At 40.9% G+C, this 27,192-nt stretch overlaps 3 protein-coding genes across 15 annotated transcripts in view; all 3 read right to left on the reverse strand.

Moving 5' to 3' along the window:
• The window catches only part of atrx (ATRX chromatin remodeler), a 48,240-nt gene extending 46,584 nt beyond the window's left edge, over positions 1 to 1,656 (reverse strand). For 5 of the 8 annotated variants that reach the window (XM_019869697.1, XM_019869693.1, XM_019869692.1 and 2 more), the window contains exon 1: positions 1,408 to 1,656. The gene's annotated coding sequence lies outside the window, so the exon portion shown is untranslated. The remainder of the gene's footprint in view (positions 1 to 1,407) is intronic. The other 3 variants (XM_019869694.1, XM_019869691.1, XM_019869696.1) reach the window with 1 other exon arrangement.
• A 5,659-nt stretch (positions 1,657 to 7,315) lies between these two features.
• Positions 7,316 to 23,140, reverse strand: kif3a (kinesin family member 3A). 2 transcript variants are annotated; one of them, XM_019869709.1, is made up of 17 exons: positions 22,981 to 23,140; positions 22,308 to 22,581; positions 20,220 to 20,364; positions 19,882 to 19,966; positions 19,622 to 19,727; positions 19,243 to 19,382; positions 18,664 to 18,861; positions 18,402 to 18,576; positions 18,181 to 18,279; positions 16,054 to 16,210; positions 12,441 to 12,621; positions 12,070 to 12,180; positions 11,569 to 11,694; positions 11,214 to 11,267; positions 11,024 to 11,092; positions 10,790 to 10,920; positions 7,316 to 9,216 (listed from the first exon to the last, which is right to left on the reverse strand). In XM_019869709.1, exons 1-17 carry the CDS (start codon positions 22,990 to 22,992, stop codon positions 9,168 to 9,170), a joined length of 2,112 nt encoding a protein of 703 aa, XP_019725268.1. In that variant the 5' UTR covers positions 22,993 to 23,140; the 3' UTR covers positions 7,316 to 9,167. The 2 variants fall into 2 exon arrangements, with proteins under 2 accessions (XP_019725268.1, XP_019725269.1); XM_019869710.1 differs by lacking the exon at positions 22,981 to 23,140 and adding an exon at positions 22,673 to 22,874.
• Positions 23,141 to 23,951: 811 nt separating this feature from the next.
• sh3rf2 (SH3 domain containing ring finger 2) overlaps positions 23,952 to 27,192 on the reverse strand; it is a 26,365-nt gene continuing 23,124 nt past the window's right edge. For 4 of the 5 annotated variants that reach the window (XM_019869703.1, XM_019869704.1, XM_019869701.1 and 1 more), the window contains 5 exons: positions 26,161 to 26,331; positions 25,677 to 25,951; positions 25,283 to 25,593; positions 24,612 to 24,916; positions 23,952 to 24,534 (listed from right to left, as the gene is read on the reverse strand). In XM_019869703.1, coding sequence (XP_019725262.1) covers positions 24,354 to 24,534; positions 24,612 to 24,916; positions 25,283 to 25,593; positions 25,677 to 25,951; positions 26,161 to 26,331 — 1,243 coding nt within the window. In that variant the 3' untranslated portion in view covers positions 23,952 to 24,353. The remainder of the gene's footprint in view (positions 24,535 to 24,611; positions 24,917 to 25,282; positions 25,594 to 25,676; positions 25,952 to 26,160; positions 26,332 to 27,192) is intronic. The other variant, XM_019869705.1, reaches the window with a different exon arrangement.

Genomic DNA, 27,192 nt, shown 5'->3' on the forward strand with positions numbered 1-27,192 from the left:
ACAGAGCACGAAAGCAACGCATTCTCGCCGTATGTAATCAACTCTTCTCATGCTAGGGAGGCTACTCCCCCCTCGCAAACGAGCATTTGCTCCGGAGCAAATTGTAGCGTTCACACGTGCAAATTTACATCGGTGCTGTGCCGCAAACGAGCATTTGCTCTGGAGCAAATTTTTAAACCACCTCCCTGAGGTGGATCAAATTTGGTCCGGTGTAAGCTGTTTAACGGCGCTACGCCGGAACAAATTTGCACGTGTGAATGCTCACTGGCGCAGCGCCGGTGCTGTGTCGGACCAAATATTGCCGCGTGAACACCCCTTATGTTGTTGTCATTGCTTGTGTTCACCTTTCATGATGTGAGAAGTAACATGAATCTGGGGGAAAAAGAAGATTCAATTTACGGTTTTATTAATCGATATTGGGCTATGAAAAGTAAAATTGATTTGATTCCATTAATCGATTTTCTAAACCCAGCTCTAACTCCACTCATTTTCACTACATTATAGATAACTGGGCCTAAGCGTGGAGCAGAAGTTTATCAGCAACAAAACGTATTGAAGAATGGTAAATTTAAAAAAAATCCAGCATTTACTGGTCGTACAGGCGCGAGTAAATTAAATATTCAATTGCAATGTCTCACATTTTGACAGCAAAATGCTACCATTTAAGAGTAGTTTACCGACCGAAGGAAGAAAAGCATATTCCACCCTCAAATAGCAGACATTGCATTTGAAAATTGCATTCTACCACATTAACGATGTCGATCTGATTTCCACTGGTCAACGCAGGAGAGAAGGCCGAGGCCTCTGTTTGCTCCTTTCTTCTGATTTCCACCTTGACATGATTTGCAAACACACCAAACTCTTATCAGCGACGCTAAGTTCAGACCAGCAGCCGCCGTGCTAGCAGAGCTACAGTACTTCTTTTTACCCTCCATCCCCTTGTTGCCGAGGCAACCTTGCACTCCCCCCACCCCCGCCCCCTCCCAGTTGTGCTGCAAACCCCAATGCATGGGCATGCACCGAAAAATGCAATGCTCGGGGCCTTGCGTCCCTCTGACGATATCATGGCAGGAACCGCAGCGCTCAAGGCTGGCTGGCACTGCTAGCTACCTAGCAGTTACTACATTGAACCATTTTGCGCCGCGAAACAGACCGCGACCCTTCAATGAAGTCGGTTTAGAATACTGCGACTAAACCCGCCGACCATTCTGAAATACGCACGAGAATATTGGTACTTGCATTCGTAGTAAGTTGAACATTGCCGGTCGGCAGCGGCTAGTTAGCCTAGCGTGCTAAATACCAACAAGCACTAATGATTTGGCGTTCGGTTAGCAAATGGGGTAGCTCACTGAGTATAATCAATGCACAACACACTTGTGTAAACACACGAAAAAGTGTCTGTTATACCTGCTGGTCGCGGTCTTCATTTCTCGATATACGAAGACGGGCTTTGTTCTCGTCGCGGACGGGTGGATGGACCTAAAGTGCCGATGTTTACCAGGAACAAGGAGACACAAGTCCCCGAATAAGGATAAGAACTCCAGTCAGTGGAGACAAAGCGCGGAGACCATCTTGCCGGATGGCCGTGGACGCGCTAAAATGGCGCATGGAGCCCAAATCCTGCGAGGGCTCCCATTGGCTGACGGCCTCAGATGCCCTCTCGTCCTCACTGGTCCACGAGGTGGGCGCACCGTGCAAACTGGAGCGACACACAAGCAAACGTTTTAACGGGATGCATGGCTACAATTGTGCTGTGCTTTTTACGCTTATGAAAATTCATCCATCCATCCTCACAAGGGTTGCTGGTGTGCTCGAGCCTATCCCAGCTGTCTTTGGGCAGTAGGCAGGGTACACCCTGAACTGGTTGCCAGCCAAATCGCATTGCAAAACAATCACACCTCGGGACAATGTTGTAGAGTGTCCCATTAACCCGCACATTTGTAATAAGATAAGATAAGATATCCTTTATTTGTCCCACACTGGGGAAATTTACAGCCTTCAGCAGCAAGATTGAGGGTAGAAAGAATGTGGGAGGAAACCGGACTACCCAGACAAGACCACGCAGGAACGGGGAGAAAATGCAAACTCCACAGAGGAAAGCCCGAGCTACAATTGAACCCTGCACCTTTGCACTGTGAGGCAGACGTGCTAACCAGTTGTCCACCGTGCGTTTTTTTCAATGCCATTAAATGAAGAATAATCATTCATTCATGAAGCTGAACCGTGGTCGACTGAGCACTTAGCACGTCCGCAATGCAGCGGTGTGGGGTTCTGGTCTTTCTGAGTGGAATTTGCATGTTCTCCCCATGCCTGCGTACTAACGAGAACTTTTCTCATCCTAAAGATTAACATATTTCTTTCTTTTTCGCCATGACACCTGGAGCTCCATATGGAATGAAGCCGAAATGTAAAAAAATATATTCTGAAAAAAGAAAAAAAAACTGTTTCTTTTCCCCCAAATGAATCCATCCATCCATCCATCCATTATCTGACCCGCATATCGTCCCGAATTTCCCCAAGTGAATGGAACTTAATTATAAGTTTTAAAAAAATGAATATTCCACATTATTGTACTATATAAAAACATACAATAATAACATAATTAAATAGAATGCAACAAATTAAACCGTTGTTATGGAGAGCGCTTCCCCCCAGCTCTTCTTTAGTACGGTAAGTGCTTTGCAATAATGTCGGGTTTAGAATGTGCACATCTTGGCCACAAGTGGGCAGTAAAATTCCCTGTTGTCAACCTCGGTCGCCGGGAATTTTGGGGGCGTTTTGGTAAAATGCTTTGCTGTTGGCTGTTTCGTCAAGGAGGTGGACCCTATATTAAACAAATATTAATCAGAGAAAATGTAGCAGAATTTATTTAAACAGGTTAATAATCAATTTATTTTGTGTCCCCAATATTTTGGAAAATTAATTGCGTTGCATTGCATTGCATAATGACATTCTGTCAAGCTCAGCAATAATAGCGCCAGGCTTTGAAACAGGCATATTAATTTGTAGTAATATTCGTTGTTACATCCAATTTCACCGTGTATTGAATGTTTCCAGTTACAAGGAAATTTTTTGTTTTTTTACCCTGTCAAACGATTGGACATTCTGCAATGTTAATTTAAGCACTGTATTTAAATGTGTTGATTGTTGAATTTGGTTTTTTTTTCTCGATTCAGCCTCAATCAAAGTAGTGCAATCAAAATAAATTTGCTTCAAGTAGAAGTAAGTTAGCAGGTTTCATTCACATTAATACAGGTTAATTAAAAATGCAAATTAAACATATTCAGCTGGATGTATTTTTTTAATGCTTACTATAAGTTTTACCACCTGTAAATACTAAAGCGGTTTTAGGCAATTGTTTTCCACGCGAATTTCTAATAAACTCTCTGATTTTGCATAAAAATCCAAAATATGTGATGATCCCATTCAGCTTTTTGGATCTGCGTTAAGTCTACAGATACCATAGTGTGTCATTTTCCTTTACTTCATGCATGGGGAAATTTAAATTACTCAAAATCTTCATGTGGCCTTCCCACGCAAGATTTTGTATTATTCATTTATTTTTTTTTTTTATGTGCAGCTCAATAAATGCTGGTTCACAGCTTTCTTATCTGATGTGAAAAGGGGGTCAGGAAGCAGAGCACTAAAGAGGATGTTGCTGCAAATAAATCCTTGAAGACATGTAGTATGTTCTCAACGATATGTATAATTGCCTTTATAACTATTTGTACAATTAGAGTTTTTATGATTTTGCCTTAATCCAAGGTCAACTTGTCTCAGTGGGAGAAGGAAACACCTCATGCGCCAAGGCATAGCACATCAAAAGGAGGCCAAGATTATTACAGTTAATGAAAACTAACACCAAAAAAAACCCTCAAATTAAATTGAAAAAAACATCTTCCTTGACAAAATAAATTTAAAAACAAAAATGCTTTTTAAAAAATTTGAAACTATTATAATTATAGACATATAATTCAACTATCGATAATTTTAGGTGAAAATGTCCTTTGTTTTTCATCCATACATCCATTTTCTAATTTGTTTATCCCCACAAGGGTCGCTGGAGCCTCTCGGGCAGTTGGCGGCGGACACAGAGATGAACAACCATCCGTGCTCACACTCACACCTAGGGACAATTTCGAGTGTTCCATTAACCTGCCATGTATGTATGTTTTTGGAATGTGGGAGGAATTCGGAGTATATATGAGATAGGGTAGGCATATCTCCACAAAAGATGATTTCTTGACACAATTCAATACAATTCTTGATACACGGGGTATGATTCAAGGGTGTAATGTAACAATTTTAAAATTTAATGACTCAATTCTGTTTAATTCAGTGAGATAACAATTCCTTATGTGATGGTTGCAGCTGTTGTCAAGTTTATTAATATGCAAAAACATGTAAAAGCTCTGCAGGGCCCAAACTATCCACATTAATTTCATTCATAGAAACCAAAAATCAACAGTAACATCCAACTGATTTATATAAAGTGTACCTCTTTCATAAAAGGTGATTTGATACATCTCTCCGAGACATGGAGCGTGATACAAGTCAAGGAAGTGACTACCGTACTTTAAAATGCAACAATTTGATTTGTCACATCGAAACCGGTTTTCCAATATGAATCAGTTTTCGTTAGACTCCTAATATATAAAGATATATATCTATATCTATATATCCAGGGGCCACTCTGACTGTGGGCGCGGGCTACATGCGTTGCCCATCCTCACTGCAAGTCCTTATATGGTGGCACTTTCCTCTTATGTCTTTCCATCAACTGCATTTGTTGTTGATATAAAAAGCAGACATTTGAAAGTGGGACTCATTCAGCTTTGTGTTCCACCTGACAGCATCAGCCTGTGCTCAACTTCTAAATCATGACACCATTTAGGATTGATGTAATATCTATACTTGTGGCCTTCTTTTCCGCAGCCGTTGTGGTTTCCAAAGACATCGATCTGAAGGTTATCAAGGAAGCGGCAGAGGATGCATGTCTTCTCCCTGTAAGTATATACAAACAAAAATGATCAAATAATGTTAATTATATTTATTATGTTGAGCTTTTTGCCTTTTTCACAGGTGCACAGTATAATGGTCCAAAGGCCAAAAACCACAAAATGTTTGGTAGGTTTGAGACATTTTCAGATGACAGACAGCAAGGTAGGCTTTTTCGCACGTAGTTTAGAGTATTAACAGTGGCCTTTCTTTACAGAAGATTTTCTTTTGCGAAGCTGAGAAGGCTTTGAAACCCGTTTTTTCAAAATCGCTGAGTGTAATGCAGCAAAGGTCAAACAACACCACATGTCCGGTAGGTTTGAGACATTCTCAAATGACAGCAGCGTAGGCTTTGTCAAACGAACGTGTAGTTGACATTATTAACAGTGGGCCTTCTTTACAGAAAAGTTCATTCTGCAAAAATGACAAAGCCTTGAAAAATACTACCGGTGATGAACTAAAGATACTTGACCGTAACCTGCAACAGTACAAGAAGAAGGTAATCTATTATTAAGATACATACTGGTTCATAAAAACTTTCATTCTTCAAGTCTTGTGTATTATTGATCTCATCCGCGTATTGTGTTCCAGAATGGAGTTGAGACGTGTGACCTGAGAAAGAACACAACATATCCTCTATGCAAATTGTTGGCGGATATCGCAAAATGCGCACTGCAACACGTTTACTGATAAAAGTGTGCTTCTTGATGTGTTTTCATGAGAATAATTTATAAATTATGTTATATCAATTAGAAAATCAGAAATATATATTTTGCACATTGTTGTTGAAGTGTTCATATTTATTTATCAGTATAGTTTAGAAGCAGGGTCGCTGCTACCCCTTTGGGTGCCCTAAAATGAAAAGTCAGAGTGTAATCCCCACCCAACCCCACCCCAATATTACAATTTTTCATGGCCTGAATTTTTTTGTGTGTGGGTATGTGTTGGGGGGGGGGGGGGGGGTATGACGGGGATGTGCATAGATACATGTTAAAAAATGTAAATTGTAATGTAATCCAAGTGTCAGAATATTAAAGACACTCAAAAACGTTTAATGGCCTTTGGATCTCTCTCTCTCTCTCTGTGTGTGTGTGCATGCGTGTGCACTCGTACTTCATTATTCTGTTGCAAAAAAAATCTATAAAGCAAACCTAAAAAAGTAAATACAATGTTTATTTTTAGATAGATAGATATATCTTAATCTGTTGAGGGAAAGTAGATTTGGTATCTTCATAACATTTTTCAAATATTTCCGCTTTGTTATAACTTGTGAAAGGTAGAAAAGATCTCGAGAACTTCTCGAAAAGTTCATGTCACTGCCCACCGCCCATCCCCGTCTCATACAAAGACACTTTTTGTGTGGCACATGACATTAACAGCGAAAAACAAATGTTTGTATTAATTTATTCACGTGACAAATTTAAACAAGTTTAATTCATTTGAACATTTAATTCTTGGACATGGTTTTATTTTTAACTCAAACATATGTTGACTTGAAAATAATGGATTTAAAAAAAAACGCTCATTTGACTCAGTCACCTTTGACAGGCATTTAAACTTAAAAAATATCAGTCAAGGAATTTAACAAGAACATTCAGACCCACTGTACAGTGCAGTGGAATAGTATTTGTCCCCTTGCTGATTTTTGTGTTCTTTGCATATTTATCACATCCAAAAGGTTTCCCTTCATCAAACAAATTTTAATATTGCACAAAGACAATTCAAGTAAATACAAAATGCAATTTCTATATGCCAATTCAATTTATTAAGGCGCAAAAAAAAAATCCAATAGTGCCTGTGCCTATGTGAAAAAGTAATTGCCCCCTAAACCTACTAATGGGTTGTGCCACCCTTGGCAGTAATGACTGAAACTGAGCGTTTGCGGTAATTGGTGAGGAGTCTTTCACATTGCTGTGGAAGAATTTTGGCCCAGTCTTCTTTGCAGAATTGCTTTAACTCTGCCATATTGGTGGGTTTCAAACGCGAACTGCCCGTTTGAAATCCCTCTACGGCATCACAATTTGATTCAAATTTGGACTTTTGTCTTGGCCACCCCAAAACTAATTGTTTTTGGTTTAGCAATTCGGAAATGGACTTGCTGGTGTGTTTCACATCTGCATGATCCAAGAGTGCTTGAGTTTGAAGGTGAAAACTGAATGTCGGATCTTCTCCTTCAGGATCATGGCACGATCTTGGAAAGAAATGACATTAAATGTTTCCATGTACCCCCTGCAATGTGCTCACATACCCCAACCCGGGTTGGAAAACGTTGTCCTATATCATCTAGTGAAAGAAAAAAAAAAGAGCAACAAGAATGTGAGGTAAACGTGTGTAAAATAATTTAATAAATAAAACATCCAGGGTGAATGTAAACATTCGACATACATCATGATATAAAACAAAAGCCAGTTTGCCTCCACGATTAAACATGCACGTGAAATTAATATGACCTTCACAGAGCCTCATACAAGTGCATTATACTAAGGCATGCAGTAAATGTGGTGCATCTCAATAATACAGCTATTAACTTTTCAAAATAAAACAAAGTGGCACTAACGTGAGAGCTGGCTGACATGCAGACTCCCAAAGTTTCTGACCCACGTCACATAGTAGAAAGCGCACTTTCACCGAAATACTTCGAACTATATCTCTCTTCAGAGGAGAGGCATTTCCCATAATCTTCAATAATTGAATTTGACTGGAGGATCTTTTATCATTGCAAATTACTGCATTGAATTTTCAATCAATAAAACAGTTGCCTTGTCTTCATCATGCGCGTGCAAGAATGTATTTTCACATCTTTTACTGGAAATATTGGGCTTAAGGAAGTTCTATGGACTGATCTTTTTCAGGGACAGAGTCATTGGAGGACAAACTTGTAATTTCTGACTTAAATGATATGAAAAGGATATACGGTTAAACCAGCTTTTTTTTTGGGGGGGGGCGCAAAATATACATTTGCATTTGTTGAATTGGTATCCCTTAGTTGGAAATGATATAAGTGAGAAAAGATTGTTAAATGTTAATAAACAACTGCAATTTAAAAAATTGTGGTATTCGGATTCTTTCCCCTTTGGAAAACTTGTTTTTAAATGTCTGCAAAAATGTTTGCCATCACTGTTCTCACCCTGATCACCAAATGTCAGAACTATTCTCCCAATGTTCAAGACTTCTTTTGGACAGTCCAGTTTTTCCTCAAAACAGCGATAATCTGGTATTCGCTTTACAGTGAGACAAGCCTGGGGATTGATTTAAACATATTTGGAGACCTTCAAAAAAAAAAAAAAAAAAAAAAAAAAAAAAAAAAACAATTTGCACAGAGCCGAAGGAAAATGTACTTGCTAGGACACTGATTTTAAATATCAACTAGTTAACTTGTCCGTATCTTATGTCCCTTGTAACAGGGTCCTGTGGTGAGAATTAGCATTTGTGCTAAAACATGTCAAGCACTTTCATCTGGTTAGTCCAATGTTTTTGTGATGTCCATTATAAAAAAAAAATAGAAATAAATTTAACTTTGACTTGAGAATTTTGAGAAAAAGAAAATGGCATTATTGAGGGCATTTAGTACAACCTTATATTCAGACAAAGTATGAAAAAATCAGTCTTTTAAATCCACGCTTAACAGTCTTTTTCCCTTTTTTGTGTGTCATTTCTAGCAAACAGAGAACCGCTCACCAAATAAAATTTAAATTGACCTCAAAATTTGGCTGGAGTATAAATCATTTTGGAGTTAACAGTACATCCTCTCAACTGTCATTTTTATTTCATACTATATAGTAATTGTATGAATTCAAAACTTCCTTTTAATTTGACTGATGTTGCTTCTTTGTATAGAATAAAGCACCACTTGAAATGTTCAAGACCAAGAATAACAGTGAGTCCAATGACCTGTGATGAGTATTACTGTACAATCACTCTGCTGCAGAAAAAACAAACAAATGTTGCCATGCCATGACTTCCCAGGGCACCACAGCTGTTGTGTTGAAATGCATTTCAAAGCGACCGTATATGTGAAGCTGGGGATCCTATGGACTATAATACGCTGCACATCTTATAGCAGGGTCACATTTAAACCTGTCAGCTATACAGTGTACTCAGATCATCTTTTGACTAAGGCTCATCAGTTAATTCGACGAGAGACTTCTTCACTTGACACTGCCATGTCTTCACTGCAGAGGGGACTCGATGGCCGCCTCTGCTTTTGCAGCCCTTTTCCTGTGAGGGATACCAGTAAGTGTTAGCTCTCTGTCAGGAAGGCTGCTTCTCAGAACGGGAAATTATATCCTGATATCAGCACACATATACCAATTTACTCGATCAACAAATAACCACATTCAAATGAATAAAATAGCACAAAATATTTGTGGTTTCAAGTTTTTAAAAAAAATTACAAGCCATCCATCCTCGACCGTGTATCTTCTACAATGTCGCAGTGAGCTGTAGTTTAACCCAGTTCACTGATAGGCGTGAGATTAGAGATGAGATGCTGACTGGCAACTGAACCGCCTTCAAGGAAGTAAGGCAAGTGAAGTGCAACACGATGAGTGCCCCACTTACTCGGCATAATGACACCCGACAAGAGTGTGAAGAGCATGGTACAGATTTGGCGCTCAGCTTTTGAGCAGCAAACGCCATTTGCAATTTGCTTCTTAATCCAATTTGAGCAGCATGGGGCCAGCTCATGTTACAATAGAGGCACAAAAAGTAACGGGGGGGGGGGCGGCACTAAAGTCTAAAGCAGTGGTTCTTAACCTGGGTTCAATCAAACCTCAGGGGTTCGATGAATCAGTCTCCGGGGTTTGACGAATCAGTCTCAGGGGTTCGAAGGAGCCTCTGCCATGGATGTTAAGACACACCCGACTCAACATGTCAATTAGTTATGACACGCCCACTTGGCCATCACTGGCTGGGTCATTTTGTGCACAGTTAAAAAATGTGTACTTTGTCTTGAAAGTTTTTTCCTGTTTTTAATAAATGCATTTGTTTATGTCTTGAATTTATTAAAAAAAAATCAGCTTTTTATTTTTCACAAATGAAGGGTTCAGTGAATGTGCATATGAACTGGTTGGGTTCGGTACCTCTAACAAGGTTAAGAACCACTGGTCTAAAGACAAATGAATACTTACATGAACAGCATACAATAGTGTCTTGAGGTATGAGTTTAGTTCATTCTGTGACCACACTCTTTAACTTAACAGAATCGTACCTCAAGTCACCGATTTAGTATTAACCACTCCCCCCCAAAAAAAGGGGGGGCAGCTATAATACGCGCGCGCGCGCGCACACACACACACACACACACACACACACACACACACACACACACACACACACACACACACACACACAATTCATCCTTGGGGTTAGTGAGAGAAAGCATCGTACTGACATGTTAGACACCTGAACTGTTTATAATGTGAAAAACAATGTAGAATAGAGGATATAAAAAGTCTACACACCCTGCACGAATTCCAGATCTTTGTGATTTAAAATACATGAAAAAATTAAGACAAAGAAATCATTTCAAAATTGTTTTTTTTCCCACCATCAGTGACGTGTAACAATTAAATTGAGAAAAAAAAAAGACAGGCAAGTAAAAATAAGCAACTGAGATAATGTGGTTGCACGAGTATGCACACCCTCTTATAGTTGGGATAGTTGGGATGATATTCAAACGCATGTTAAATTGAGGTAATACTGTACACGCCTGCCACCATTTCAAGTGCCTCCAATTAACCCCAAATAGAGTTCTAGTAGCCTTTAAGTGTGATCTTTGTGTTGTGATTACCTGCGACCAGTCTTGGGCCGGCCGCTCTTGCTGCTTTTCGATGTTTTGGGCCTCTCTAGCTTCATCAGTGACTGTTGCATGCTCTCCTCTGTGTAAGCCAAATACACATATGACAGGTCCACCTCAAAAGGCTGCAGGATGAGAAAGAGTCATCAGGCACAGAGTTTAGAAGAAAGGCGACAGATTTGAACATTTGTCAACTGGATTCGAGCAAGTAGAGGAGAATAGATTTACATCTTTTTCTTTTTTGCCTGGAGCAGGTGTCTGCTTTCGCATATTGTTGCCAGTGAAGGCGACACATTTCTGACACAAGAAAGACACAAATCAAAGACAATTCATATCTTAACACCAATTACCCATCAGGATTCACTTCTACAAATAAATCTAAGCTTCATATTAAAATTAACCACAAATGAAAAAATACCAGCTGCCATTCTCCAATGTCTTCATTCCAGTGCACATAGTTCTCAATCATCTCCTACAAAAGAAAAATAGTACATCAAAGTTACACATACATAAATATTGAGCAGTGGGTTAGTCTTCATAGTTCGTATGGAGGGAGAGGCAAGTCGAAGGATACTCTTAAATAAGTCTCCCTGGACTGATATAAAGAAGTCTCGCTAAACTGCAACATCAAAGAGCCGTGAGAGCTGGGGGCACGACAGACAGGTGACGACCAAAGCAAGTAACTTTAAATTGAAATTTAATGTATGTAAATTATTTGGTGACAAGCAAGATTCTTTCCCACTGATTGCATTTAACAGGTCATAAATGCAGACCTGGTATTCTTGAGGAATAAAGTTGTCTATGATGAGCATTTGGAGTCGCAGCTCCCGGCTCAGCTGGCGAATGTTCTCCAGGAGGCCCTCAATCTCTCGGTGGTGCTCCTGTTGCAGGTCTGCCAACTAAAGTACAAAACTCAAGTCTGAAGTGTGAAGAAGAAGGCAGGGCCTCAATGAGAAATGTCACATCGCATATATTGCAAATTTCCCCAGTGTGGGACAAATAAAGCTTATCTTATCTGATAAAAGGTTATCTTATATCTCACCAAGTTCCAGCAGTTTCACCAGCATTTGTTACCAGCACAATTCTACCGATTCTCACAAAACATTGAGGCGCAGTGTGGCATCAGATAAGGAGATTTATAAAAGTCACTGCCACCCAACGGACGGGTGTTCAACCTTGATGAAGGTCCGCGCTGACCTTTAACAGATGCTTTGTTCAAAATCTAATTAAACTTACCAATATGCTTAATGTACACCGCCGCCAAAGTCACTTACTTCTGATTTGGCAGCCATCAGCATGGTCCACACTTTTTTCAGTTTCTTGGTCTTCCCTTGGGCCTCCTCCTGAAGGCTTGTGTACTTCTCCTCAATGTCCAAGCGCTCTTGCTGTTTTTAGATATACGTAGATACAAGTTCTACATAAGGGTACAGTGCATAGCAGGTAGATTGAGAAAGTATTTTAATACATAGTAAACCTCCGCTAAATCTGCAATTTTGGAATAAGCAAGCCAATTTTGGCTTTGGTCAGAATAAAAGAAAATGCCAAATTGTTCCCCAGTGTTATTGTGTCACAGCTAAATGTTAAAAACATCAGTTTATCAATTTAAAAGGAGAAAAAAACAGCTTATTCCTTGCTACGAGTTTACCTCCTTTTCCTCCAGTTCCTTGCGAAGGCGCTCCGCCCTCCGCCGGCGTTCTTCCAACTCACTGTTGGACTCCTCTAGAAGCTTCTCCTGCTCCTCAGCCTTTGCCAACAGGTCGACACCTCCCACGATGACCTTCTTCTCCAAAGCTGACAATTTCTCACGCAGAAGATGATGCTCCTGCCTAAGAGTGATAACATGAGACACGTGATGTCATACAATTAAATCTGACGAGGAACACAAGTCATAATCTTAATTTATCTTACTCTACAGCAGTGGTTCTCAATTATTTTCTGTCGTGCCCCCCGAGGAAGAAGAAAACATCTCGGCCCGCCCCCGCGACTATAAATAGTATCATTTGTCTATAAAATTGTTATAAGTACACCTCAGCATAACGCTGTATCCTTATTAACGTATAAGAGAATAAAAAAGAAAGAAATATGGACCAATTTACAACAAAGGAGCTTTATTACCTGTAACAGACCAACTTACAACAAAGAACTTTCTTAACTGTAACAGACCAACTTACAACAAAGAATAGCTTTATTAACTGTAACAGAAGAGATTTAAAATGCATCTGAAATTCACAAATAAAATTAAATCCTTAATTAAACTATAAAAATTTTTTGACTGACCATGTCAAACCATAAGATACTGAAAAATAAAATTACATAAAATGAATAAATAATAATGCATTCAAACTGATCACCAACATTAACTCAGGAGCAAAATATTTTTAAAAAACTTTAACCTGCAAAACAAAAATATATAGAATAATTTGTGCTGATTTTTTTTTTTTTAATCACAGGTGATGTCTGCATTAATGGCTACAATGAGCACGTTTTGAAATGCATAACTTTGCGAAGCGAGGTTTGAAGGAGGACACAGCAACTCTCAGATCCTGCTCAATGTGGAGCTAGGACCTGTATTTGCTTTTCAGAGCAGCAACAGCAGAGAAGCCAGTCTCACACAAGTAAGAAGTTGCAAATGGAAGAAGAATGTGCACAGTTCTTTGTCCTAAGAGTGGATATTGCTTCTCGACATTCAGCCAGAATTCACTCAGTGTCTGAGATGTGAAACGTAGTCTCAATGTGGAGTCAGATGTGATGTCTTTGAACTGCTCCTCCTCTGCAGAGCTGAAACCAGTTGGAGCTGGTGCATTATAAGGATCTCTCACCCAGTCATACTAGGAACAATTTTCAGGAAAGTACTTTGTGAAGAATCCCATCAGTGATGAAATATGCTGCTTAAAATATGGAATCACTGAGATGGCATCATCGTCAGTAGTATCAACAAATTCCTGCAGGTTCTCAAATGACTCAGTATTTCCTTCATCAATTCGCCTGCCCTACATTGCAAGCTTTCGAGTGAAAGAGCTGATACTGTCTGACCTGAGGAAGGTGTTGATCTTTCCCTTGAAGCTGTAGATTTAGTTCATTGAGCTTTCCAAAAATGTCACTCAGGTAGGCCACTTTCATCAGAAAGTTGTCATCACTAAACTTTCTTGAAACTTCATACTTGTGTTCCTGCTCCAAAAACATTCTTATCTCCTCTCTGAGCTCAAAAACTCGGGACAGCACTTTTCCTCGTGACAGCCACCTTGCCTCACTGTGAAACAGCACAGCTTGATGTTCAGCTCCCATCTCCTCACAGATAGCAGAGAAGACTCTTGTTTTTAGTGGTCTGGTCTTTATGAAATTGACTACACCTACAATGTCAGTCATAGCCTCACTTAATTCAGCGGAAAGGTGCTTTGATGCCAGTGCTTCTCTGTGTAAAACACAGTGTGTCCAGTCAGCATTAGGTGAGGCCTTCTTGATGAGAGTCCGAAGTCCTTTTCTCATCCCTGCCATGGTCTGTGCACATCACTGCAAACACCAATGCAGTTCTCCCACTTTAGCCCATTCTCAGTCGAGAAGCAGCCTATCATTTTGAAGAGCTCTTCAGCTGTGGCTCTGTCTCTGACATGTTTACAAAAAAGTAGATCCTCACACAGGGAATTTGTCATGTCAAAACGTACATAAGCAATAAACAAACAGTCTTTGTTGCTTTCAGTTGCTTCATCAAATTGGAAAGCAAAATGTTTGTCTTTGAGTTTATCAACCAGCTGTTCTTTAAGATCGTCAGCAATGTCATTTATACGTCTAATAGTGTCATTGGACAGAGGGATAGTTTTTATTTTTGAAGCACTTGCGTCATCCAGCATGACAGAGACCATGTCTAATGCTGCAGGCAGCATCAGCTCCTCTGCTATGGTGTGGGGTTTTTTTGCCCTGAGCAATTTGGTACGCCACCTTATATGATGCCAACAACGCTCGCTGGTTGACTGAAGTAGCAGTCACAAAGCGGTATGATTGTTGGCAGTATTCTGCACGTTTTCGCTGAAAAAATCGAAATCAAGCGGCTTCTCAACGTAATTGGGGTGTAGTGTCTTCAAGTGACGCCTTAATTTATTTGGCTTCAAGCTGTCCCGCTGCCAACATTTTCAGACACAGCAAGCACACCGGCCTTTCCTCGTCTCTGACCGTCGTCACCGTGAAGCCAAGCGCGATGTACGCTTCGTCATACTTCCTCGTCTTAGCTTTTGGGACACTTTCGTTAGTCTCTTTGTCTCCGTCTATCTCCGCCTGTTTTCTCATGCCTATTAAATATTTTTTTCATTATGTCATTGGAGGGTCTGCTACACTTTGTGGCCACACTTCCTAATCATATGCTGTGTTGTGTGCAAAGCGCGCATGCTCAGTGCAAACAAAACCCCTTCACCTCCGTGCGCACACTCTGCCAATGAGAGCGCCACTGCCCCCTAAAGTAGTGGAGGTGCAATTGCACTTCATTCTCGGACAGTAAAAAAAAAAAAATCAAAATAAAAAAGCATGTTCCCCGAGGTCAAGCGCGCCCCCCTTGATGGAGCCAAATAGTAGGGCGCGCCCCCGCCCCCCAGGGGGAATTATTTGAGAAACACTGCTTTACAGACACTCTAAACCAGTGGTTCTTAACCTTGCTAGAGGTACCGATCCCAACCAGTTCATATGTACATTCACCAAACTCTTCATTAGTGAAAAACAAAAATATGACTTTTTACAAATTCAAGACATAGAAAACGTATTTATTAAAAACAAAAAAAGTAAATAAAATTTCAAGACTTAAGTATAACTTTTTTAATTTTAGGACGTACTATCATGACAGTCACACGTTGACTACTGAGGGAACTAAATTTCCCGCAGCCCTGATTGGATAAGCAATGTAATGTGATCATCTGCAGCCAGTGATGGCCAAGCAGGCGTGTCATAACTAATTGACAGGTTGAGTCGGGTATGTCTTAACCTCCATGGCAGAGGCTCCGTCGAACCCCTGAGACCGATTCACCGAACCCCTCGGGTTCGATCGAACCCAGGTTAAGAACCACTGCTCTAAACGTTGATAAATAAAAATAGGCTCCAACAATAAGGTGACCTCTTTAACATGAGATGTATCTCCTGCAATGTTATAGACACAAAGATGAAACTTTGATGCGTATTCAAAAAAATAATTAAATAAAAATATCTAACGCATACTGATTGAGTGAGATTCATTTAAAGTCTTTGAAGAAGTGTTGCTACTCTTCTGGGGTACTCACTGAGCTTTAAGAAGATCCTTTTCCCGCTTCTCCAATTCCGCCTTTGCCTTGTTTCTCTCCTCTTCCTCCATGTCCAGCTTCGCCTCCAGAGCTTTTCTCTCCTCTTCAATCTTGGCCTGCATTTCCACCATCTTTTCTGGTGAAACCTTCTTCTTCCCTGAACAAACAAAAAAGGTTCATGTAAATGGGATAGTGCAATATCCAATATTTTAATGGCACAATGGTGATGAAGATAGACAACCGCAGACGGAATTCAGTCTTGGACAAAAATGTAAAGCGGTGACTTAGCAACACAGTACCGTATTCTCCACACTATAAGGCGCTTCAGAGATGAAGGCGTCACTTCAATGAATGGCCTGTTTTAAAACTGTTATCATATAAAGGGCGGACCGCATTATAAGGCGCATAGAATAGAAGCCACAATAGTGGCTGTGGTTGTATTATGTATCCACTAGATGGAGCTACTCTACCGGAAACACAATACAATACAGCTTTATTTTTATAGAGCTTTTCACAACTGCTGCATGCAGCTCTACCAAAGTGCTTTACAGAACATCTAAAATACTACGTTCAAGAAATCAGAATATATATCCGTATATTGTCTTGTATTTACATTATGTCTGTATATACAGCACATTTGACAATAAAGTTGTACTTCATACTTGATATATAAGGCGCATGAGATTATAAGGCGCATCGTCGGCTTTTTAGAAAATGTAATGCTTTTAGGTGCACCTTGTAGTGCGTTAAATATGCAACTTAAAAATAACCCCAGAAATACAGTATATGCTTTCTACAAACAGCATAACGTTTGTTACAGAACATAAAGACGAAGAATATTATTACACCGACCTCTTTCACCTTGAAGGAAGAAGAGTTGTAAAGACAAAATGGCAGGAGGAGGAGAAAGAACACATGAGTGTTAAGACACAAATACCACTACAGCAAAGACAAAGAAACTAAGAACACATAACACACATTAATGAATGAAACAAGATGAAGGTGAAGGCCCGAAAGAGTAGAACAGGGGTGGCCAACCAGTCAGAGACGAAGAGCCAATTTTTTTACTGTGTTACTGCAAAGAGCCACATCATACCCTTCGTCGTGCACGCACACACACACACACACACACACACACACACACACACACACACATTTTTTTGCCCAAAGATCGACTTTTGAAGCGACCAACTTCCCACGATCGACCCTATTGCGCACGTGCAAGCACACACACACACACACACACACACACACACACACACACACACACACACGCACACGCGCACGCGCGCACGCACGCGCGCGCGCATCACGCGGGTGCCCACCAGTGCACTTGCGCACATTATGCACGCACACCACGATGAGCAACAGTCAGAACGGGCCGAAAATGAACAAAAGCTAAAGATACAAACAAATCTTTTTTTCCTTTCACCCCTTGCGGTCGACTTGGGACCAGTTCGCTGGCTCCCGGTCGATTGCGATCGGCGTATTGGGCATACCTGCCTTAAAATCAGAGGTAATTCGTTGACTAGTTTAGCGCTTAGCGCCGTTGTTTGCGCATGAGCGGTGATGCAGTCCTCTGATTGGTTGCCCTCTATGTCAATCAAGTAACGGGATTGATTATAGGCTGACGTCGTGCGTTCTGTATATTTAGCGCCTTCGTTTGAATGGCATCGCCACTGCCGAGGCGTTTTCGACGCTTGTCGCATTAAAGTCCAGGAGCGGCATTGAACCAGCCAAAGAGCCGCATGCGGCTCGCAAGCCGCGGGTTGGCCACCTCTGGAGTAGAAGAATAAAGCCTAGCTGAGTCATGAGCTGAATGTGGGCATATGCAAATAAATTTAGTCTAACATTCATTAATAACAGCATAGAGCAGAAGCAATAATGGGAGGATGTGATACGTGTGTATGTCGTATGCAATTTGCCACAAGCATTGTTTATGTTAGTCAATTCAACTATCAGCTTTTGCCAAGTTAATACTGAACAGATCCCCTCCAAAAAGCTACTGACAAATCTACCGTCATGTTAATAAAATGTGATCTTAACAAGTCATAGTAAAAGCATTTGACAACAGTAAATTCCTCCTCTCCATGAGGACAAAATGGATTCCTTTCCTATAATTCTTACCTCTTCGTCTCCTGCGTCCTTGTCCAGAGTCCCCTCCTTCTTCATCCCCTTCATCCAGCTCTTCTGATCCGCTGCCGTCCGAGCCAGAAATCTCTTCACCTAGGATGTTCAAAGCATTACGGAACAATATTATAAACTTACATGCAGACGACTCCGACATGAGAGTGATTGTAATTATGTGTTCAGCTCAAGTGTGTGGGGGGGAAAAAAAGGCTGATAACCTTCCTCAAGTTTCTTCTTTAGATCCTCAATTTCCTTCTGAAATTTGCGGAGTAGAGCTTCCTTGGGATCCTCATTGATTCTGGCTTTGTTCTTGATGTTTTTGGCTCTGTTAGCATAGCGCAGGGTACTGATAGTCTCATCATAGTTATAGTCTGCGGGACCTATGTTTGCACACTGGTTGGGGACAAGCACGAATGTCAGCATGCTGAAGTTTCACCAATTGTTGGAAAGTGACTTGCTTGTTTGACAAGTTTGATTTACCATCAAAGTCTTCGAGTTCCCTCCGAGTGAATCTTGCAGCAGGCGGGTAAGTTTGGAGTTCCTGTAGGGCACATGGGTGCTCTTGCCATCCACCAGGGCAGAGATTACGTTACCCAAAGTGGAGAGCGACAGGTTGATCTTTGTTGCTTCCTTGAGGCGCTGGCCTGTGGCCCCTGTTTTACCCTGTCTCTCTGAGCCCTGTGAGGAAGGTGGCGAGGTTAGATTAACAGAACGGCAGAGCCCATGACCACATCATCACATTTTCTTTTTAAATTTTTGGTCATGTTGAAGGCTCAACATAATTCTGTGTTCTAAGTGGTTTCTTAAACTGGTATTATCTTTACATACGATATTCAAAACAACTCCTCTTTATTCTTGAGCTACACTTATTTTCATGCTTTTACAGTAGTGTAAATGTTTTTTTTTTTTGTTTTTTTTTACAAGCACTTAAACCAGCATTATAGGTTTTTTTCTGACCACAGAGATGGAAAAATAGGTACAAGTGGACTCTAACCTTTGAAATGTTACTGTGATAATAACTTCCCTTTTTTGAAGTGATGTAGCTAATGTTTTACATACTGCGAGATCAACTAGATGAAGTTTTCCCATGCGCACGTGCTGGTTTCCATCCACACCCTTCTCGCTGCACTCGATGGTGATGGTGAAGATGGCATGTGATCTGGAACTGTGCTCATTCATATTTGTTGCACCAACTGAACCTATTGAGAGGGAAATACAAAAACAACAGGGAGTTCAATCAAAACAATGGTGAAGCTACACACAAAACAACTATTGTGTGTGAATCAAGAGGATACGCAGTATTGTACAAAGGACAGGTTTGTGATTAAAGCTGAGTTCCTTGTTATTAGCAAGGTGGGTTTTGCCAAATTATTCGATTGAGAATCTTTACAAGATTAACAATACTGTTGGAATATGTAGGTGTTAAGTCTCTTCTTACGGTTTTTGTTGCCCAGTGTCATGATCCTGTCCATGTCGTCAGCATTGTTCGCCACATACCCAGAAAGATCTTTGATATACACGCCAACATCTGGTCTTTCTTTAACCTATTGTGGGGAGTACACTTTATGATGCGCAACAATTATTCATTCCCTCTGTTGCTTTTTGCCAGTTCTAAAAAGGTCAATGTCTTTAGCTGCTCTGTTTCAATATTAACAACTGAATCAAAACAATCTTTAAGTGACGGATACGATACAGTACCTCGAGTCTCTGTGTCTGGTCCTTGGCCAACAAATCACGCACTTCTTCATTATAAATCTCTAGGTATGATACATGAACCAGAAATCTGTAGAAGTGTGGGACATTGGCTAAGACTTTGTATCATCAAAACATTTGAAGTTGTTCCAATATCTTTTCAAATTTCACAAGCATCAGAATGTTCAGATGTGAGTAAAAAGAATATATATATATATCCAAAAATGTTACAGATGCAAACTTTACATTCTGTATTGCATACATAATGAAATGCAACAATGTAAGGTACAAATAAAAGGCACAATATGGAGAATGTGGAAAACAAAGCCCGAATGTTTATGTACCTAGTGTCCCCCTCTGCCTTGGCAATGTGACCGAATATATGGGCAAAGGAATTGGGGATTATCCCTCGGAGCTCTGGCACTGCTCGCACACCTTCCATGGTGAAGGTCTTCCCGGTTCCAGTTTGCCCATAGGCAAAAATGGTACCTGAAATGGGTAGAAATATTACACACAAAAATGGGTTAGAAAGATGGGTTTGAAAATATAGGAAATAATGATCACGCATATGAAAGTTTGTGACCAAGTCTGACTGATACACATTACATCGTTTTCTCACTGAATGAAGTAGGGTCTCTTTGCATATGTGATGTTTGATTGTCTGGCCGACATTTCAGATGAAAGCTTGTAGTTTTGTCTTAAAATGTAGCTTTTGTGACATCAGTCGTGGAACTTTTCTGACACACTGGTAGATTTTGTTTGGTGGTGGGAGGTGAGATTTTTTCTAATATTAAGTAGGCACTTTGGCTCAATGAAGGTTGGTAAAATCTATCGGATGATTCATGAGAGGGCGAAACGTAGTTAAACATCCCTCAGTTAGACTTGGTGTACTTCTACAAAACTACAATAAACACAAACAAAAACGCTCCTAAATCTTAAGACTGTGCAAGTACAGGTATATATGTTGAGATGTATATGTTTGTGTATTTCCTGCACTGACAATTTGAAATTATGTCCTGTTTTATCATAAGAAATTGAAGGAAATGTGGATGGAATGTTTTTGTCATGATTTGGAGATAGATGCTTTCGTTGGTGTGGTTTTGATTTTTTGTTTTATCATGTTTTGTGTGGGCGGAATGGTGATCGACGGGTCCGGCTCACAGTGCAGAGGTCCAGGGTTTAATCCCTGGCCCTCCCGTCTGGAGTTTGGATGTTCCTCCTGTGCTTGTGTGGGCTTTCTCCGGTTACTCCGGTTTGTTCCCACATTCCAAAAACATGCATGGTAGGTTGATTGAACTCTCAAAATTGTCAGTGTGATGGTGAGCACGAATGGTTGTTGGTCTATGAGTGCCCTGCAGTTGGCTGGAGACCATTTCAGGGTGTAGCCCGCCTACTGGCAGAAGACAGCTGGGGAAGGCTCCAGCATGCCCGTGACCCTCATGAGGATAAGCAGAGCAAATAATGGATGGATGAGTTCCTTTTCATGTATTGTCTCTCTCATTTGTGTTGTGTATACTTATTCGCATCAGCACCGGTCCCTTGTGTCTATCAGCTCACTCTGTCACTCGGGTCTTGTCCAGGTGTTCCTCATTGTCTCGTCAGTTTGTTTGTATTTAGTTCCCTGCTTCCTTTCAGTCTTTGTCGGATCATTCCTTCTGTTGTTGTCCCTGGCAGTTCCTGTTTGCGAGTTCCATTTCCATTTTTTTTTTCTACTTTGCATCTAGTTTTCTGGACTTACCGCACTAATTTTGTGTTTTATTCCGCATGCCTTGTTTACTTTTTTATTTTATTTTTGTAAAATACATTTTGTTTGGAGTTTGCCCTGCATTCCTGTTATGTCTTCCTGTACTTGGCTACACCTTTCTTCCACAACAACTACCCGCAAACCTGTGACAGTCAAAAAAATAAATAAATAAAATAAAAATAAATAATCTGATTCATGAACAGATGTATACTTATGTTGTATATGGAAGGTGGAGCATGTGATGCTACTCCACAACTGTAAATTTTCATCTTAGAAACAACTTTACTGTTGAACAACCACCACTGGATAACATTGATGCCCCATTTTAGATATGACATAAGCAAAGTTTGTGAGTCCACGAGGAGAAACTGCTGCATTTTGTGCAAACGACCTCTTTTCTACTGCTGTTTATGAAAGAATGAAAAAAAGGCAGAATCAAGTTCTTTTTTTTGGGGGGGGGGTGAAAGGAGTAAGTATTCTTCATTTGGTAGTTTGGGGAGTGTGTATACAATATAAAAAAAATAATTGACCATAATATGTGGGTTTGGAAAACGTTTAAATGCTCTAAAATGGCTAGCAGTTAATACATGTGATCAGTATCAGTCCACGTCACTCATGGATGAACATATTGGCTGCATAAAACCGTATTCGTACCCTGATAGTAATGATCACTTTTATCCTGTATTACCATTGTACCCTGCCAGCACCGAGTCAACGATGGGCCGGGCAGTGAGGTTGTAGACATCCAACTGTTTGCTTTCTGGTCCAAACACCGTGTCAAAGGTGAATGTTTTGGGAGGCTCCTGCTGGGTCTCCAGCTTGTTGACTGTGATGGTGCCGCGGATCTCGTCCACAGCGACGGCCTGCTTGTGGCACATCGCCGTCTCTTTCTGGTTGAGCGGACGACATCGCACCACCACCTTGACGTTATCGCTCACCTCCGGCTTGTCAAGCTTATTGGTCTGGAAGACATCACGGCCGGTCATTGCACTACACCTAACCACAGTCAAACCCTACAATGAAAAACTGCCAGGGATGAAATGTAATTAGTACCCAATCATAAGAGTCACGAGTAGATTAATTAGCAGTAGTTTCTGTTAGTCGGCTCTCGGTTGCTAGGGATGACGAGACGCAAACATTACAGATAACATCAACGGTGAGAAAAATCGAGTATTTACAGTGACTATACGCATTCGACGAAATAGATAACGTGTAACAAAGCGCCAAGTGTCCATTTCCCCAATCGTCTGGTTAACGGCGAGTGAGCTAACAAGCTAACCGGTTAGCATCACATCATTGGAATCTGAGGGAGGAACCCTTGGTGAACAAAACACAAAATACAAAAGGGCGGAGCGGCTTACCGGCATATTCATACAGCAGCGATGTAATTAGAGTATATGTGCAGTGAATGGTATTCGTATGGTTGTGTCCGTTGGACATTAGACTGGTTATTTAAAGAATTTAAACGCCATCGTAAAATCCTAAACATCAGTCTCAGGTTCGGTAGCCTGGCTGAGACTGTCTGCGCATGCGTCACCTGCTGCAAAGCGACTTAAATGGAAATTACACTCAGTTGCCGACATAGTTTGATGTTTATTATGTAATTTAACTCAAAAAGTCGTTTTCAATCTACAAAGTATACTAAATTTGGTCTCAAAATGCACATTGGGTGCTTTTGAATGGTTGAGAAATAAGTACAGTACTGTATATAATAAAAATCTTCACCTACTTCATCACCCAGTGGCAATTGTCTGAATTCAGGGTTTTGAGCATCCAAGATCAAAAGAACATACTTTGGTACTTTTCAGCGGTCTCAAGTCTCCCTAGTTTTACACGTGAATAGCTCAAAGGATGACAACAAGCCTTTCACCCACTTCACCACGACAACCCCCAGAACATGTCGATATGATCATATCACATGTCAAGTACATCTTTAACCACATATTCTACAAATTTTAACTGACGGATTTTCTTTAATGATGCAAAAGTCTGCTGACATTAACCATCTACTCTGATCCAAATTGCTACAGTTACACACCACACCACAAACATGCGGACACCACACAACAGTTAGAATATTCTGTAGAAGCAACTTGCTAAACTCAAATCATATTTATTGAAATGACTATTTAGAATGTTATCTGTGAATAAATGTATAAATGTGCCATATTCAACATCAAGCCTTGTGATTTTCTTGGGACCACATTCTCTATATACACGTTACTTTAAAAAAAAAAAACATTCTCTAGTCCCATCTTGATAATTGTATGGCTCTTACATTAATGTTCTTCCTTTCTTTGGCCATTATCAATCAATCCCCTCAAGCAAGACATTCAATTAGTTGTTATTAGTAGTTTATTGCCACATAAGAAGTATAGCTATTTGACATCACAGAGTGAAATAGATTGTATTTTCTTTGTAGGTTTTGACAAAGGCACACACTTATGTACTGTATGTAACAACGGCAGAAACAGGGAGACAGCAATTTGGTGGGTTTGTGTGCAAATTCTCAGTACATGTGGGCTATACAGTACATGCTATTACACGAAAGAAACACAAAATATATTTCTAAACATTTTAATATGACCCCAGGGGGAAAAAAAACTCATTCATGGAAATCTCTTTTGGCAATTTCAATTACTGAATCTTGGCAAAGGGTCTACAAAATAGATTGATTCAATACAATACATCCTGATTTCTACAGCGCTTTCACAACAGCTGCAGTAACAAAAAGTCAAGTGAGCCTCTCCAGAGCATGAAGAATACTACTATGAAACAGGCCCGTCTGTCCGCTGGTCTCCTGGGTAATCAGAACACGGCCGTCAGGTCGAGGTCTGTGGACCAGGACCAGCTCTCCTTGGAGCAGACTTAGCTCAGAGTCTGTCTGAGCGAGATGAGTTGAATTCACTCTGTGTCTTCGGGGGAGGAAAAAACAAAAACAAAAGTGAAACAATGACTCTTTTGTTAATGGTTGTTCCAATTCTGAAAGTACCTGGTGGGGCTGAACTGAGCTGACATAGTTGATGGCGACGGCTGCGATGACATTGTTTTTTGCGGGTTTGAATTTAGATCCGAGAGGACAGTCTCTACGCCTTTCCTGAGAGTTGGAGCTTTTCCGTCTTTGAGGATTATTCCAGGCCCGTCTCTACCCAAGGTGAGTGATGGTGCCCATACTTCAAGTGGAGGAGGTGCTGGGGCGAAGTTGGACAGAACCTGGCTTCCAGAAGACCAGGAGGAGGTCCGAAGTCGTGGAGGTGAGGGGTCTTCATCTGTGAGGAAGCGCACTGACTTGGCAGGCTAGAAAAAAAAACGGCATTAAAAAAAAAAAGTATGTTGGCAATGTAACCGGAATCAAAGAGGAAAAAAACTTAAAAGTGGAAAGTGTTATCTGTCTTTTTTTCTGGGTCACTGTTCACACAATCTGTGGGAGCAAGTGATGTCATCAACATTTTCCTTTCAGAGGTAGTTTTAAGAGTTTAGACATGACTGCTGTGCATTTAGTGTACATTGATCAAACTACCATACAATACTATTTGCTTTGATATAGACAAAAAAAGTCGAAAGTAGATCTGCAGAAAATTGTGTCCAGTAGATGAGAAACCGCTCTAGTGGATGAGGCTGGAGGAGTGACAACAATAGAACTTATTTTGAGCACTACTTTACCTTGTCTACAGTGCTTTTATGTGAATCGGGTCTGACAAGAATTGAGTGAGGGCCACTGGACGGATGCCGCTCATGCTGATGATAACCCCCGGTCTCGTGTAAAGTGCCAAAGTCCCTGTCTTTTGACAGCTGGGCAGCAGAGAGCGCTGTTGGCTCACTCATCCAACCGGCTGGTCTTCCAGAGTTGGATCCAATTCCACCGTTTTTCTTTCTCGGCAGGGCGGGCGAGTAGCCGGATGCCTGAACTTGAGCAAAGTGCTCCGAGTTGGAGGGTACATTCAAATTGGATGAATGGCTGAAAGGATTGGATACTGGAAAACGTATTCAAAAAGAACAAATTAGGAGACATTTACACACTAATTCTGAAATTAGGAGATGGACTGACTGCATTCACCTCTGTGTGGGTTAAATAGTCGCCTAACTGTCTCCCAACCTGGCGTGCTGCCATAGAAGGATGCTTTTCCAGCGCCTGTGGATGACATTGCGTGCTGCGCTCCATTTGGCACATGTGGGACCTGTCCTGCTGAGTACAACACCCCATCGGTATTTACCCTATCAGGAGCAAGGACCACAGCGGGATTCCTGGCAGTTGTGTGTTTTTTTGCCGCTGCTGCATTGTGCTGTGACGATGCACTAGCCGCTTTGGTCTCCAGAAGTCTGGCTGACGTTCTACAGTGAGACAAAGTAGGATAAAGTTCGCAATCCACATTCTGAATCAAGCATTCTGCAGAATCCTTCATATAACGTTCTAGGTCTGACACATTTTACATTCTATGTTTTTAATGATAAACATAATACTGCCCACACAAATGCAGGGCATCTGCATCCAAGCGTCCTTCGTCTGACGCACACTGCCGTCAGGGAACGTGGCCTTTCACCTGAGCACAGGAGTGATGTAGTTGCTGGGCAGGATGCCCACTTTGCCCGTTCGGAGAGACAACCCACGCAGCCAGCCTTCTTTGAACTTGCCGTACACTCCCACCATCTCGCCTTTCCTCAGCTCCAGCTCCTCTGGGCGTTGCGGCTTATAGGAGTACAGCACAGCACACCTAAAGTGTGAGGTAGCGAGGTAGCCCATGTTATTATCACACCATAATCAGGAACAGCAGGCATGTGGTTCTAAATGTCTTGTTTAGACAGTGGAATATCTCAAGTTGAATGCCCCCATGGTCATATAAGTTGCGGGGGGAAGTAAGTTTCACAAAACTTCAAGGGATGTGAATCACTTTGAAGGATGACAGTAACATCAGAAAGTTTTGCAAGACCTCGGTTCTGCGCATCAAATCATGAAATAAAAGTTACTGTTTATGTAAGTTAGCACACTGACGTTACTCCAATCAGAAAACCACCATTGTCGCCACTCTCATGGTCACTTGTTCCGTTTTGTTGTTTTGACTTATGACAGTGGCGACGTGATGTTTTTCTTGTTCACTGCTATCCTAAAATTAATATCATACATTTTTATTTACATAGCACTTTCATAACAACTGCAGCTGTAACAAAGCACTTTACAGAACATTGAACATAAAATCATCATAATACAATAGAACACATAAGGCGTAGAAAAAAAAGTAGTGTGTTTTCGGTAACCCGACCGACCGAGAATTTCTACGTCGAAAAAAAACTTACGGTCGACATTTTTTTCAAACAACCCTCTACATTTTTTGTGTAGAGGGTTTACATCGGTGCAAACTCTCGCTATATTCACGTTGAGCGCATGCGTCGTTTGCCCTGTCGTCTGTCAACAACATTGAAACATGGCGGCGGCCGCGATCTCCGACGACAGTTTAAACCGCGTTTTCTGTGTTACAGTCGCGTGCTCGCACCGTAATGTTAAGAAAATAGCATCCATTGATGTATCGAAAAAATAAAGCGAACTATTTGATGAACACCACGGGCCGAGTAAAAAC

This window comes from Hippocampus comes, unplaced genomic scaffold, assembly GCF_001891065.2.
Source record: "Hippocampus comes isolate QL1 unplaced genomic scaffold, H_comes_QL1_v1.1 scaffold9, whole genome shotgun sequence".
Taxonomy (NCBI): Eukaryota; Metazoa; Chordata; class Actinopteri; order Syngnathiformes; family Syngnathidae; genus Hippocampus; species Hippocampus comes.

Bases quoted from the DNA above. Each gene is read 5' to 3' on its own strand.
- kif3a (XM_019869709.1), bottom strand. The intron at 11,268-11,568 runs GTCTGCATTTAT...TTTCTTTTGTAG, and splicing joins TTATTCCTCAAGAATACCAG to GAGATGATTGAGAACTATGT. The intron at 11,093-11,213 runs GTATTTTTTCAT...TTCTTGTGTCAG, and splicing joins ACATTGGAGAATGGCAGCTG to AAATGTGTCGCCTTCACTGG.